This window comes from Lynx rufus, unplaced genomic scaffold, assembly GCF_022079265.1.
Source record: "Lynx rufus isolate CCGP_SWC_20201006 ecotype Redwood Valley unplaced genomic scaffold, mLynRuf1.p SCAF_11, whole genome shotgun sequence".
In the NCBI taxonomy this organism is placed as follows: Eukaryota; Metazoa; Chordata; class Mammalia; order Carnivora; family Felidae; genus Lynx; species Lynx rufus.
The window spans coordinates 2,235,640-2,252,533 of NW_025814825.1; the positions used below are offsets into that span (position 1 = coordinate 2,235,640).

Here is a 16,894-nt window from a genome sequence, read left to right on the forward strand (position 1 = left end):
TATACAAAAGGTCTGGACGCATATTTTTCCAGTCCTTCAAAACAACCAATCTGCTCCCTCTCACCTCCCCAGTGCCAGACGCCCCAGTGCCAACCTGGATACGACTGACACTGACGAGGGAAAAGAAGCTAAATCAACCTCACCAGGAGAGAGGGCGAGTCCAGCGTGACGCACCCCCACCAACCCGCAGTTCCCGCGAGTTCACCTAGCTCAGGGGATTGCCGGGGCTGAGGAGCGAGGGCAGCAGGGGGCGCGTGCGCGTGGAAGGGCGGGGGAAGGGGGGGGGCGCAGGAAGGAGGAGCGCCGCGCGCCAGCAGGTGGGCGCGTCCTCTCACGCGCGTGCGCGCGCCGCGCCTTCACGTTCCCCGCGCGACGCGTCTCCTCCCCGCCGGGAGCGCGCTCCTCTCGCCCTCGCGCCAGGTCCCTCTCAGTCTCTTCGAGCCGCGCACTCTCCGGAGCTCCTGCCACGGCCGTCGCCTCGGCCGCGGCTCTCTAGCCCGGAAGCTCAGCCTCGCCCCTCCGGAGCCGCGTCCCAGGCCTCCTCCCCTCTTTCCGACACTCCCCTTCCCTTTCCCGCCCTTCTCTCCCACCCGGTCCGTCGAGAGAGCCTGGATACGAAGCAGGCGGGCTTGAGAAGGGAGTTGGGAAAATGGAGGTGCCGCGCCTGGATCATACCCTCAACAGCCCCACCAGCCCCTGTGAGGAGGTGATCAAAAACCTCAGCCTGGAGGCCATTCAGCTGTGCGACCGGGACGGTAAGAGCGACGGGGGCTGTGAGGAAAGGGGCCGAGCCCGCGCCTAGGCGCCGCGGCCGCCCCGGCTCTGCTGACCCTGCTAGCCAGGGCTTCACGGTCTTTTGTTGTTCCCCTGTACAAATAAATACAGGTGGGGCACCCCTCCGCTCATCCGCCCTCTCCTCAGACAGTAGAAACAAAAGGACCCCAGGGCTCTTGCGTTGGCGCGGAAAGTCACCGTAGTCTCCAGCCGCGGCGCCCCTCGCCGTCTTCGCCCGCCTGGCCCAGCGCCGAGGAGCTGCCCGGGCGAGGGCGCCGTTCCCGCCCGCCGTTCCTGCCCCGGACGAGGCGTTTCCGATCGTGCCGCAGTCCGGGTTTCCAGGGTCTACCGGAACCGTAGGGAAAATGCCCTCTGGATGTTTCTAGCACCCCTTCCTTCCCCTCTCCACCTGCACATGCTAGTTAGCATTTTCGGCCCAGAAACTTATCATTTCCCTTTTAAACCTCTCATCTTCAGACCCCCACCTCCCAAATTCAGGAGTCTTTTTATGCTCTCAAATAGGGATTGGAATGACGGTTTTTTTCAGTGAAGGGGCGCGGGGAAAAAGTGCGTTTCAGCACCAAGGACAGCCACAAGCTTCGTGGTTTGGGGCTGTGATTCAGAAACTCAAAAATCTGTGAAGTGGCATATCTGCTGTGGTACAGAATCTGTGGCGAGTATTCACCATTGTGTCTTGATATTATGTAGCTTATTCTATTGTTAAAGTTGGCAGTCTCCGAAGGAAGTGATTGAACACAGGTTTAAGCGTTAAAGAGATAAGCTAGTACTGTGTTCAATATGGGTAGCTTCTGTGTTATTTGGAGTAGTTGAAGAGTCCGTCTGTGGAACAAAACTTCATTTGTAAAAAAAACTCATCTGATTAGTCATTGACCAAATAATTGTAAAATTGGACACCTGACAAAGGAAAAACAATTTACATGTTGTCAAGATGACCCTAAACACTTTTTGGCTATAAATGGAATCCGTTAACAATGTATGCAGACGATGATTTAAAAATATTTTTTTTTGGTCAAGATTATGTAGAGATATGTGGTGACCACAAAGTCATAAAATTTATCAGTATGTAATCCAAATAGAGAGCAGAGGTCTTGTTTCAAAGTCATTTAAATGATAACTTGGTTTGGCATTGGTATACAGTCTAGTTTAGGTCAACTGAACACGGAATTTCTTTTTATTAATAAATTTGGGACACAATAATTGCCCTTTGAAGCCAAAGCCACTTTGAAATAATTTCTGAAAAAGGTGTAGTATGGATAAATACTCTTGCAAAAGCTGTTCATAATTTCTTTATTCTTAGTTCACCGTAGTAATAGTTGCACATATTTATGGCATCTAAACAGAAGTAATCATTTTGGCATTCCACATATAAACTTGCATTATTAGACTATAGAGATTATTTTTAATATACCACATAAGAAATTGTATTGGTTTTAGTTTATGCTTTTGTGAAGTGACTTTTTCTGGTGTTAACCATTGTAAATGTTTTTCCTAGATTGGTTTGATAGAAAACCAAAATAGATTTCGTTTTCATTTATTTCAATGATTTATCAAAAGCTTATTACTGTAGTTATTGGAAATAAGCAATTCATAATTGTCCCTCAAGAACACAGTGATCTTAATACTTAAAATTGGATTTGCCACATGTTTCAAAGATAATGGAGAAAATAAAGTTGTTTTTCTTTTTTATGAAGTTTACAAAGTTAGTAATGTAGAGTACAGAAACTAGTGCTACATTTACTGTGGTCTCTTCCATTTTATTTTGGTAATAGTTTTTTAGTTGTTTCAGTTCATATTTATGAATCCTGCAAAATGAACAAATTATGTAACATTTAATTGGGGAGTGCTAGCACTAAGCAGTATCTATGAAAATTACTTATTTACAGGCTTCTAATAATTCAACATAGATTAAATGAATAGGGTTTCATTTTTATTAAATATCTTATATCAACAAATACAAAGAGCTAACTCTTCTATTAAAAGATGTGTAAAAAACTGGGAATAGCTTATGTAGAGATGTTACTAAATGCCTAACTTTATTTTGTGACACTACATGTCAGTTCCAAAATATATAGTTTTTTATGGCAGAAAAATTAAAAAACGTTGCATTAAGTTTGTCAAGCAGACCTTATTTGTCAAATTTTATATTGAGAAAATTTCAGCTAGGTACTATTTACTCCCTTTACTTCCTTTCACTTCCTCTCAGGTGTCATTATTTTACTTTTGTAAATATATAACAGAAAGATTAGGATGTGGCAGAAGATCTGTTACATGCTTAAGTATATAATAAGTGATAAATTTTCATAATTTTACAATCACAGATATACATTTGTCTTATTTGCTCTTTACTTTTTTCTATTCTATTCACAGATGGGAAAAAATGAGCATAACATTAATTTCTTGGAAGTGGAATGAAATAGAATAGGAGAAAATATAGTTTTGTTAAATATATATTTCCTTTTACTCTCTCCACTTATAGATTTTAAAATTTTATAGTGTTTTGCATATTTGGCCAACTAAGAGTTATAACTGCTGGTGAACTGTATGTCTTTCTTCTGTTTCCTTGGCTCTTGTATGTTTTTTCTTTCACTTGCTATTTCTTATAAATTAATCTGTTTACATAATTTGCAATAATTTACAATGTTTTCTTTTTTTCCATAGTTTCTCCAACTATCTAACAGTTGGAAGAATATGGAATAGAATCCAAGCAGTCATATAATTGGGTTTTTAAATTAAGCAATAGGGAGGTTCTTCTACACACACGTTATTTCATGTGTACTTTTATCCTAGGCATGTGTGCTAGTACATGGTCCCTGTCTAGATGTTACCTGTAGTTCAAAATGAGGATTCTGAATAGACTTCTATTAGGAAACCTCTGAAGATGTGCTGTAGATCTAGTACTTTCTAGAATCTCTGTTGTAAGTAGGAGAGTGTTTCTGTTCCTCCATCTCTGCTGTGCTGAAGTATCCTCCAGTTGATATACATTAATTGTGGATTTTCCAAAGAAATTGAAGGGAAAAAAAATTTACTCAACGGGAAGCATCGATAATATGGGAACCCATTTCCAGTTTGTTTCTTCACATGGATACTTGAGGCCTTAATTGACTTGTGATAAGACAGAACAGCCCCCAGCTTCATGCATAGAATTCTACATTACTTCTACTTCTCTTCATTTTTTAAAAATTATGCATATATATGTGTGCATACACACACACACACACATATATATATATATATATATATATATATATATATATATATAAACTTTCTTTTCTTGCTGAAAGGGAAAGATTTATTATATATATGTTGTTTTATGCATTCAAGCTTCCTGCACTCTTGTTATAATAGTAAGGAAGAAAACACAAAATTAATTTGTTGTATAGCACTTAAATCCACCCTCAAGCTTTCCTAGGTTTAACAAGTGTTATTTCCATGATTATTTTCTGACTGCCTAGATATGATTTATGGAGTTTATGATGCTACTTAGCAAAGGAGTACATTTTAAGGAAATTGCACAGAGAGAACCTGACAGATTTCTATGTCTTTGTGTCTGACAATAGTTTTGTGAAGGAAAGGAAAAAAAAGGTTTTCTCTTTTTTACATATTTAAAAAGGTAAATTCCTTTTAATTTTTACTTATATATATTTAAATTAAAAATAAGCTATGACTTATTTATGCAATTGACATGTGAATTAAACAAATTTTAACTTTGGAAACAAAATAACACAGAAATGCTTAATAGTTAATACAGTGCTGTATTAGATAATCTGTAATGACATTTTCTGAAGCAGACATCTAGGAAGAGTACTTATAACTGTTACCTTTAATAATACAAGAACATAAGGTAGTCATTGTTCAGTCTCATTGACCTTCATATACCATAGTGGCAATACCATTTTAGAATCAGATGGACCTCTGACAGAGTATTGGCTCTTGACAGATATATTACCTTAGGCAAATTACTTGTTTTTAGCTTTAAGCTCTCTCATGTAAAATGAGTATAGTAATGTCAATCCTGTAGGATTGTTAAAATAATTAAATGAAATATTTCATATCATTTCACAAAATTCTTGACACAAAATAGAGAATAATTATTATTATAAATGGACTATTCTTCACATAACTTCTTGAGTTGAACTACTGTTATCTATCTATCTATCTATTTATTTATTTAGGTCCAGTGTTTAGATCTTTGTTGTTTTTCATTTCATTAGTGTTTTATTTACTTAGTAAATCCTTCTTATGCCCCTTCAACTTTAGGAGTAGACAGTGGAAACTGCTAACTCTGAATTTTAAAAGGATAGTTAATTTTAAAACCACAGTTACAGTACTCTCATTTGCTTATATTTTTCTATCCTATCAGTAATAGCCTTGTCAGCCTTAATCCTAAAAGCTCTTTTAGCTTCTACTTCAGACCTGCTGTTTGCTGCATTTCACGTGCTTTGTGACCTTGATATCTGTTTTGAGTAGGTATTTGTATCAGAGCCCTTCTCTGTTCTTGATTTAACATTTTTTTTCTTTATGATTATTTTTCTAAGTATGCATATGTACCAGCACATGAGATCTCTGGATTCATTTCTTTGACCCAGATATGACTATAGAGATGCTGTAAATTTTTAATTAGTGAACATGGAACATAACAAAAATAAAATAAAAGCTAAAACAGAAAGCTTGAAAGTCATCAGATTGTTAAACCAATTCATATTCTTGGTAGGGGTTCTAATTCATTCCCAGAGAAAACAAGGAAGTTATGAGAGTAAAAAAAGTCACATCAAAGGATATGTGACCAGACTCCCTCCAGTGGTAGAATAACTGATATGTTATAAGTAGTAATACTGGCAACTTGCTTTGTTGCCTAGGTAAGGCAGTCAGAATTTCACTCTATAGAACGCTACCTAGACAACTTCTAAGTCACTTAGTTTTTCACTGCTGTTTCCCCCTCATTTAGGCCCAATCTTGATTTTTTCCTTAATTTATGTAAGTAGAGTTTATTGATTATTTGTAAATATTATCCGGGGCTTCAGAAAAACAGCAGTTGCATCAATTACTACAGTAAGGATAATCCTTCAGGTTTCTGGTTTTTCTTCTCTGCCCTTAGTAAATGCATAATTTTAGTTTTTCCTTACAGCATTTGCCTCTTTTTTGGGTTTGTTTTCCATTTCTGTTAAATTTTTCTATAAGAATCTATTTACTGTTAAATTCTGTTTTTACTAGTTGAAAGCATTTGCCTCATTAACACTTTTAAACATAATTTTATTATTACACAGTAGATAAACTGTATTGTTAATTATTAAGCAAGCTGTATTTTATATACATACATTTGAGAAGTACAATCAGTATTTGTGGAAGATTTCTAATAGAAATGTATAGAAATATTGAAGAATTCTCAACAGGAAAAATAGGCAGCATCCTTATGGAAGGATAGTGAATGGGAAGGGTGTAAAAGAAATGCAAAAATAATTATAAGCTTTGTGATTGAATTTTCAAGCAAAATGAAAAGTGATAAGGAGTAATTTAAGGATTTTAAGTCTGGGAAATCAGAAGAATCATTGACAGGGAACAAAGGAGAAAGGAAATAATATTTAGACATCATGATGACAGTTTTTTAGACCTCAAATTTTAGACCTCCGTGGACATCCAAATATATCCTAATCCCTTTTTCAGGGGCACTTTCGTCACAGAAATCATATTCTCAGAGCATTATTATATACTGCATGTTTCAACATGGATGCCCACAAGAGAACCCACCTACATTCTTTTTAGTCTCTTATTTTGCTTGATTCTCACTCTTCAAAGGGCCACCCATAATCCAATGATAGTATTTTGATACCTATTACTAGATAAAAATTAGCCACTTGATACTTTATAGAGGATTGTGAAATAGAGATTTTTGAGTCATCTGTCTAAAGGTAGTTTTGAAGTCATAGAAGACTTTTCAGAGATATTGAACATAAAAGGGAAAAGAACATTTATGTTAAGACATTTAGAATCTAACAGTAAGCGATTTCCTTGGAAACTTAAACATTTAGTAATTCCTCTTATGTTCTGAGGAAAACAGTTCTAGAAGGAGAAAGAGAATTGTTCATAGAACTATATATTCCACCAGGGGAGACTAGAATTTATGTGGAAAAGGCAAGATTAGGATTTGACTTCAGTTTTAGAGTGACCTCTAATCAGCTTTGTGTCTCACCCCTTAAAGGAAAGGAGTGATTACATGTTGGAGAAGGTCAACTTTGAAACCTAAAGATGAAATAAATCTACATTCCAGGTTTGTTAAAAATGTAGTCAAGAGCTCTGCATTTTTGAAGTTCCTCCACATCTATGTGAGTTGAACAAAAAGCATCATACTCTGAATCATAGTTTTGTGTGTTTACAACTATTCGCACCAAGATTGTGGTTCATTTTAAAAGGGCTTTTTTGGGGCGCCTGGGTGGCACAGTCGGTTAAGCATCCGACTTCAGCCAGGTCACGATCTCGCGGTCCGTGAGTTCGAGCCCCGCGTCAGGCTCTGGGCTGATGGCTCAGAGCCTGGAGCCTGTTTCCGATTCTGTGTCTCCCTCTCTCTCTGCCCCTCCCCTGTTCATGCTCTGTCTCTCTCTGTCCCAAAAATAAATAAACGTTGAAAAAAAAATTTTTTTAAAGGGCTTCTTTGTGAGGAATTTTGCTTATATGCTGTTTATTTAGTGGTTGTGGCAAATATTATAAATAAATTCTTTTGTTTTCTGTAGCCTGTGAGAGTTTTGCTATCTGATAATAGTATAAAAGGCTTGTAGCTTCCCTAGACATGTGCCATTAAAGATAAAGTACAAACATTTTTTTCAATATCTTTAATGTGATTTTCTTGAAAAACAGTGTCTTTTCTTTTTTAGCTTGAATGATGGTGAATCTGTCAGTATTTAAAATTTTAAAAGCTGATAATAAATGCAACAAGAATGACAATTTTTTAATATTATATGATAGGTTCTTAATGATTGATTTTAAAGTTATACCTATGATATAGAAGAGGCATCAGCAAGTTACAGTTCTTGGTCCAAATTGAACACCTGCTGCCAGGTTTTGTAAGTAAAATTTTATTGGAACATAGCTATGCCCATTTGTTTAGATATTGTCTGTGGCTGCTTTCTTGCTAGAAAGGCGAGGTAGCTGTGACAGTAGACCATATAGCTTACAAGCCTTAAAATACTTATTATCTGGTCCTTTAGAGGAAACGTTTGCCAACTCCTAATGTAGAGTATTGAGAAAATAAATTAATCTTTCTTGGTAGGAATGAAAATATTGAAAGAAGAATCTGAAAAAAATTGTAAAATCATTTTGATTTTATATGTTACTGGGGTCAGGCAGAGAGCAGTAGAAAGCTGGCTAGCTCTGTATGGAGTCAATCAAAATGGGTAGTGATCTATGCCATTGGGTCTGATAGGCAGTGAAAGAAGCAAGCCCTAATTTTAAGTTAAAATCTAGTCCTCGTATAAATAACTTTAGAAAGAAATACTAGTTATGCATTAATATTTCCAGGTACACTTAACAATTCTATCAATAGATAGGTTTTAGAGTGTCAAAGATAATGATGTGGACTTTGAGAAGTATGGATAGTTATGATGTGTACTACTACAACAGTTGTGTGTACATCATATTCTTCCTTGTAAACCAAATTCTCATTGAAAAATGTCAAGGTGTTACTCCTCTTTCTGTCTTTCATAGTCTAATGTAGTGCTTCTAAATCTGTATTTTGGTTTTTATTTTCAATATTCAATCTATCACTGAATGATACTTTATAAAAATATAATAAAAGTAATTATTAGAAAAGTAAAATTTAAAAAGTCCAAAAAAAAAAGATTCAACAGATATGAAAATCTCTGTCAAATTCCTATTAAAGTTTCCAAATGTTTAATCCTAATTTTTTTTTTATCTCATCAGAGCCTGGTAAGTAGTTTACAGGCCGTACTTTGAGTATAATAGCTTGAGGACAGTGCCATTCTATTCTTGTTGGATTAATTTTTAGGCACTAAACTTAACCAGTTTGCTTCCTTTTGTTCTTTTATTTACATGTAATTTTTACTGTGTATTTGTACATGTACTCCAACTTTAGGATCTGTGTTAAGAACAGAAAAAAAAAGGATCCAAAAATGAATATAACTTGGATCCTGCATTTAAAGGATTCACTGGCATTTAGGGAGACAATAAATTTAAATAGATAAATATAATAACATGATGATACTATAATAGAGTGTAGAGGAGAAAGTAGGTAATTCTGTCTTGAGTGTCTCAGATGGCTTCACAGAGGAAGCAAAAAATTTTTTCTGGATATTAAAATAAAAATAAAAATTTTCCAGGAGAAGTGGAATAAGGGCATTTCTGATAGAGATAAGAGCATATATAAAGGTGTAAAATCATGTATGTTCTAGCAATATATAACATTTGGTATTGATGGAAAAAAGAAGTGTTTGTTATGAGAAAATAAGCTGAAAACTAGTTAAGGCTACCTAGATTATGCCATGGTTAGGAGTTTGAATTTATCTTGTCTGAAATCTTGTTAATAAATTTCAAAGCTTGTAATTTTTAGAGAACCTTTTTTTTAACATTTTGCAGAACTCCAACAAGTAAAAGTAGCTTTTAATTAGTATATATTTATCCTGTAATTTCAAACTTAACAGCATTTTCCCAATAAAGTCAATAAGTGGATATAGTAAGAAATGAAAATTAGCAATTATACATGGAAGTTGCTATTTTATATCGGCCTCAATATCCACTTATGTATTTTATTTTTATTGTATTATGCGTAGGAAATTCTACCTCATAGAAATAAGTAGTGACAAATGCTAATGTTTATAAACTCATTTTGCTTTCTCAGGATACTCTTCAAATAAATTGATCCAGACTAAATAGAATTAGTAAGTTGTTTTTTTTCAGAGTTGAATCAAAAAGTAAATAGTCCTTTTGGAGGGAGGTGATCGAATCTGTTCGTCAGTTCATTTTTTCATTGTTCAGTGAGAAAATAATGTATCTTATAATATTCTGAAATATTTTTGGTAACATTTTTTTTAAAAAGCTTATACCTTTGTGCTGATCTCTTAAAATTTCAGAAGAGTTAAATTTATTTTACTTGCATGATTAATCTTAACTGTAAGGATCAGTTTCATTACTGACAATTCATCTGCATTTATAAGCTCGGTAACATTGTGACTATTATCAAATTGAGTTTCTTCAGCTTATTAAAGGCCTCAATAATCAAATTAGTTTGCTCATTATATTTGAAAGATGTTTATCAAACGTTTTTTTTCCTATATTTATTGAAGTATAGTTGATATACAATGTTACATTAGTTTCAGGTATACAACATAGTGATTCCAAAACTGTGTACTTTATGCTATGCTCACCACAAGCGTAGCTACCATCTGTCACTATTCAACGCTATTACAATACCACTGACTATATCTATGCTCTTTGCTGTAGGTTTCATCCCCATGACTTATTCATTCCATAACTAGAAGCCTGTACCTCCCACTTCCCTTTACCCATTTTACACATCCCTATACCCTCCTCTCCTATGGCAACTATCAGTTCTCTGTATTTTGTTTCTGTTTTTTGTTTATTCATTTATTTTTTAATTCCGCATATAAGTGAAGTCATATTGTATTTGCCTTTCTTTGATTTATTTCACTGAGCATTAATTATATCCATGTTGTAGCAAATGGCAAGATCTCATTCTTTTTTATGGCTGAGTCATACTCCATTGTATAGGCTTCCATATCTTGGCTATTGTAAATAATGGTAAAATAAACATAGGTGTGCATATGTATATCTTTGTTAGTGCTTTTGATTTCCTTGGGTAAATAGCTAATAGTGGAATTTCTAGATTGTGTGGTGTTTCTATTTTTAATTTTTATTAAAGTGTTTTTAAATTAATAAAGTATTGTTTCTTTTTTATTTTTAAAATTCATTTTTGTTTTATTTTGTTTTTTTAGATATAATTTATTGTCAAGTTAGCTAACATATGGAGTATACAGTGTGCTCTTGGCTTTGGGAGTAGATTCCCATGATTCATCACTTAACATACAACACCCAGTGCTCATCCCAACAAGTACCCTCTTATATGCCCCATCACCTATGCCCCCCCCCATTCGTCAGTTTGTTTTCTTATTTAAGTGTCTCTTATGGTTTGGGGCGCCTTGGTGGCTCAGTCAGTTAAGCATCTGACTTTTAATATTGGCTTAGGTCATGATCTCACAGTTTCGTGACTTCAAGCCCCACCTCGGGCTCTGTGCTGATGTCGTGGAGCCTGCCTAGGATTCTCTCTCCTCACTCTCTGCCCCTCCCCCACTTATGCTCTCTGTGTCTCTCTCTCTCTCTCTCTCTCTCTCTCAATATAAATAAATAAACATTAAAAAAAATTTTTAAAGTCTTATGGTTTGACTCCCTCTGAGTTTGTAACTAAATTTTTTTCCTTCCCTTCCCCCACGGTCTTCTGTTAAGTTTCTCAAATTCCATATATGAGTGAGAACATATGATATCTGTCTTTCTTTGACTGACTTACTTTACTTAGCATAATACCCTTCAGCTCCATCCATGTTGTTTTAAATGGCAAGATTTCATTTTTCTCATTGCCAAGTTGTATTCCATTGTGTGTGTGTGTGTGTGTGTGTGTGTGTGTGTGTGTAATATACACATTCAAAGCAATCACAATCAAAATAGCACCAGCATTCTCCTCAGAGTATTTCTTGTTTCTTTTGAAACATATCTTTATCAAGATAGTCACCTAAGTTTGGTATGAAAGATAAATTTTGAAATTTTTTATTCATAGCATTATAATTATCTCAGAAAGAAACTCCTTCAATTTAAACCATGGTCTATATGCGATTACTTAAAACTATTTTGAAATATCTTAATATCCAGTTCTTATTAATAAACAATTACTACTTAATAAAGTTGGCAATAGCTTTTACGGGAGCTACCATTCCTGAGATTTAAAAAATTTTATCTCTACTCCTTAATAGAGGTGTCTCAGTATTTCTGACAATTTAGTTTATGATGTGTTAAAAACCTGACTTAGACATTAAAATTTTCTTCCTCATTGTGTGTTGTTTTAGCATTCTTAAATTTATCTGTTTGAGAAACTTCTACAAAAGTAAGTGGAAAGATCTGCCACATTCATATTCTCATTCAGTTAAATTGGAAGGATTTATCTCTGCATTTTCAGACATGTACCAATGTTTTATTCCAGTTTTTTGATAACAGTTTACTAATTTAACATATTTGTTACAATGTCAAAAATGCAAGATTTAATAAGCCTAAGTAAAAATCTGTTGGCTGTGATTAAACTGGAAGTGAGAGATATAAAAAAGGAGCTGTTGGTGATGACTAAATTTGCTAATTGGGAGATTTGACGTATTTTGATACCAGTAAATAAAGTAGTTTGTTAGTTGGAAGAAATGTGAAGTAGTAGCCTTAATAACAAGCTATTAAATAAAGCTTTTTCTGGACAACTTAGGTTGCCTGTGTAATACCTAGATGGAGATGACCAGAAGGCTGTTAGAAATGTCCATCTGTGTCTCATAGGCAGGGATTTTGAGGATAAAGATGAAAGTTTGGTAGTCCTTTTCAAGATGGTTTTCTGTTCCTCCTATTTGTCCTTTATTAGGTTTTCTTTACTTCACCCTGTAGTCAATCTTTGGATCCATGTCAAATTGTTCAACTGCTCAGTAGAATAAGTAAATTTGAATGCTGGTGTCTTTTATGTGGGGTCTAAAAGGAGCACTTGAAAATTAATTACTTTTGATATAATTAAATTTGGCTTGGGTGTGGTTATTTCAGGCGGTTGACATGGAAGAAACACAATTGGCCTAAACTCTGTACTTGATAGATTTCCCCTTATTTTGACTGGAAGGGGAATAAGTATATGATTTTCTGTGTTTACTGTGGAAATATACTGGATTAATTTTTCCCTCTTTGGCAACATAGGCTTTAGTGCATAAAATAAATTAACTGTTGGGAATTCAAATTAGCAGAAAAATAATGACACTGGAGCCCAAAGATAAACTAAAATTTTCACCAAAGGTATTTCTAAGGCTTTCATACTGAATGTATATTTCTAAGATTTTCTTTTGACTTTGAATCCACTAATTTTAATGTTCTCTAGGGGTTTTTATTGAATGGCTAGCCTAAATAGAACATGGTCTTTCTTACACTTAATTTTTTTTGGCTGATTCTTTGTGTTTAAACTTAGATAAGCCTGACATTTTAATAAATATAATTTTTGTATAACTTTTTCAAACTGTGATAGGCTGAGGGTTGAGAATATTTATATATTGTTCTTTTCTGTTACAATTCACTGTATCCAATATTAATTTCCATGAAGCTTGATATACCTTTTTTGGTTGTTTTTTTAGTGATTTAAAAAAAAAGAAAACATAATCACTAAAGAATGGTGGTTCTGGGATTTGCTGTTTATGCTACTTGTTTTGCTAAAAGCTTTCCTCATTTAAATTCCAGTTACACAGTTTACAGTGATAAAATTCAAGGTCAAAATAGTGATAAATATTCCAAAAACAATCTAACCACCTCTACCAGAATTTTTATTCTGCACCATGTATTTTAAAAGTGTATCTTCATCTGTATGAATATTTCTGAGAGCTTCACAAATATTTCAAAAGCTTCGTATGGTCAACAATGAACTTTTTCTTCACTGTACTTCTAATAATTAGAATATTTTTTCCAGCTTTTTGCCTGTATTATTAATACTTTACAACTTTAGCTATCTAACATACAAAATCCTCTTGGTTTCATTATAATGTATTAATATTTTAATGAAAATCTTAAATATATTTCCCTGGATACATGCATGATGCTATTTAGCACAAATAATGTATGTGTGTGTGTTTTATTTACTTATTTTCATTGCACTTTAAAACACAGAAATGCTATCCTTTAAGCCTGACATGAAATCTAAACTCACAAAACACATTAATCAAAGAATAATTATTTTCTCTACAATAGGGTTTCTCTGTCGTTTCTCTAGTTTCTTATAACTGTTTCCTTCAGAAGAATTTGACAGAAAGGCAAAATGGCACTGAAATGTAATATAAACGAAATTGTCTTGAATCATGGTTTCTTAAATTATATATGAAAATTTTATCTATGAAAGTATATATTAGACACTGGAAATTCAGATATTTTTAGCTTCATCTATTTGTAGGTAATTTCAAAGGTAGCTAAATTGTAATTGTGCTGACAAATTTCAAAAGCACTCAGAATGCTGTACTTGTATCATTTACCTAGGAGTTTGCAAAGCTTGTCCAGCTTTCTGTCAACATTTCTGTATTTCTTTGAGCACACAAATCTCTTATGAAATGTTAAAAGCACTGTTTTTAATTTTTTTAATTTTAATTTTTTTTAATTTTTTTTAATGTTTATTTATTTTTGACAGAGAGACAGAGCATGAGCAGGGGAGGGGCAGAGAGAGAGGGAGACACAGAATCTGAAACAGGCTCCAGGCTCTGAGCTGTCAGCACAGAGCCCGACGCGGGGCTCGAACTCACACTCACAGACTGCGAGATCATGACTTGAGCCGAAGTCGGACGCTCAACCGACTGAGCCACCCAGGCGCCCCAAAAGCACTGTTTTTAAGTAAAACGTGACTCTTAAGAAAGCTAGGTGTGATAGTGTAAGAAAAGAGAAAGGAAAAAAAAATTTTACCCAGAATTGTTTTTGTCAGATTAAAATGTAGTTTTGTAAAATGTTTGCACTAGGTAATGTTATTATACTAACAGTATAAGGTATAATTTATTTTGGTGCCAGAATTCATTTTAATTGCTTTTAAAATTTTTATTGTCTTGTATTATCACTGAGGGTCTGCACATGGCTGATTTTCATTTTTCTGTTGTACTGTACTACTTTTTGGGGGGGAAATTATGCACTTTACTTTTATAATGTAAGAACTTTCAAAAGTTTTATGTAAATACCATGGGTATATTGTGTATGAACCCCAGAGTAATAGAACTTCTATTAATATTTATTTTCATCTCAGCTAAAATAAGAAAAAAATGCTTAATCTTATATATATATATATATATATATATATATATATAGACAGAGATTAATTTCAGGTATATCAAACTGTCATGTATACTGAATGTGCTGGAGATACCTTTATATAATTGGTATATGGAATTGAGAAATGAAAAATATTAGTATTGGGTGCCTGGGTGACTCCGTCAGTTAACTGTCTGACTCTTAATTTTTAATTTTGGCTCAGGTCATGGTCTCACTGTGGGTTCAAACTCTGCCTTGGGCTCTGTGCTATGTTGGCATTGGGCCTGCTTGGAATTCTCTCCCCCTCTCTCTCTGCCCCTGTCCCACTCCTGCTCTCTCTCTCTTTCTTTCTCAAAATAAATAAATTAACTTAAAAAAATGAGTTGGGATGAGCACTGGGTATTGTATAGAAACCAATTTGACAATAAATTTCATATTAAAAAATAATAATTAAAAGAAATGAAAAATATTAGTGTTTCGTAAGACACGGTGTACTTTTTCCATTCTGATATACGTATTCTATTGTGATATCTTTTCCTATGTGACACCCTTAAAACAAGATATCTAGATCAAATTCAGAGCTGGTTGTTTGAACTGCTATATCACAAAATATTAAGCCAAGATTATCAAAATAAAATCACATATTCATATATATCTTTTACTAATAAGTAAAAATAAATTATTTTAAATTATATATTTTATGTTTTTATTTTTCCAGTATATAATGCTCATAACATATCAGTAAGGTTGTATGTATATATAATTTCTAAAGAGTTGACTGCAATTATATACATTCTCAACATTTTTGTATATAGGGGCACAAGATCAAAAAACTTTTAACAACAAATTTTTATTCTATTTTTACACATCTTGCTTTGTACAACAAGCCATATCTGTAATAAATGAATCCACCCAACATTCAGGGGTGGATATTATTATATCACGTAATTATATACTCTTTATTTAATGTTTATTCATTTTTGAGTGACAGAGAGAGATAGAGCATGAATGGCGGCGGGGCAGAGAATGAGGGAGACACAGAATTCAAAGCAGGCTCCAGGCTCTGAGCTGTCAGCACAGAGCCGAACGTGGGGCTCAAACTGTGGACCGTGAGAACATGACCTGAGTTGAAATCAGACACTTAACTGACTGAGCCACCCAGTCGTCCCTATATACTCTTTCTTTAGCATCAAAAACATTTCTGAAACATATTTTTTATTAAGATGTAATTGGCATAACACTATATTAGTTTCAGTTATTCAAGGTAATGATTTGATATTTGTATATATTGCAAAATGATGGCCATAGTAAGTCCAGTTAACATTCATCACCATACATAGTTATACATGTTTTTCTCCTGATGAGAAACTTCAAGATCCACACTCATGCTACTTTCAAATATGCAGTATAGTAGTATTAAGTATGGTCACCATGATGAACATTCTATTCCATGACTTACTCATTTTATAACTGGAAATGTATACTTTTTGACCCCCTTCACCCATTTTTCCACCACACTCCATTCCACCCCACTGCCTCAGGAAACCACCAGCTCATTTTTTTTTTTTTTTTGATTATACATACGTCGTTTGTCTTTCTCTGTCTGACTTGTTTCACTAGTGTAATGCCCTTAAGGTCCATCCATGTTCTCACCAATGGCAAGATTTCATTATTTTTTTATGTCTGAGTAATTATTCATATATATATATATATATCACATTTTGTTTATTTATTAGGTTGTTTCCATGTCTTAGCTGTCATAAATAATGCTGAAATGAACATGGAGGTGCAATATCCTTTTGAATTAATCTTTTTGTTTCTTCAGATAAACTACCAGAGGTGAAACTGCTGGATCATGTACTTCTATTTTTAATTTTTGGGGGAACCTCCATATTGTTTTCCATAGTGATTGCACCAATTTACATTGCCACCAACAGTGCCATCCAGGTGCCCCTCTGCTCAGTTTTAATCAGATTATTTTTTTTCTAGTAAGTTGTGTGGGTTCTTTATATATTTTGAATATTAACCCCTTATCAGATATATGATTTGCAAACCTTTCCTTTCATTCAGTAGGTTT

General features: G+C 34.4%; 1 protein-coding gene across 1 annotated transcript in view; it reads left to right on the forward strand.

The window, feature by feature from the left end:
- The first annotated feature begins 649 nt into the window (after positions 1–649).
- The window catches only part of PHYHIPL (phytanoyl-CoA 2-hydroxylase interacting protein like), an 87,729-nt gene continuing 71,484 nt past the window's right edge, over positions 650–16,894 (forward strand). The window contains exon 1 of the mRNA XM_047071729.1: positions 650–755. Coding sequence (XP_046927685.1) covers positions 650–755 — 106 coding nt within the window. The remainder of the gene's footprint in view (positions 756–16,894) is intronic.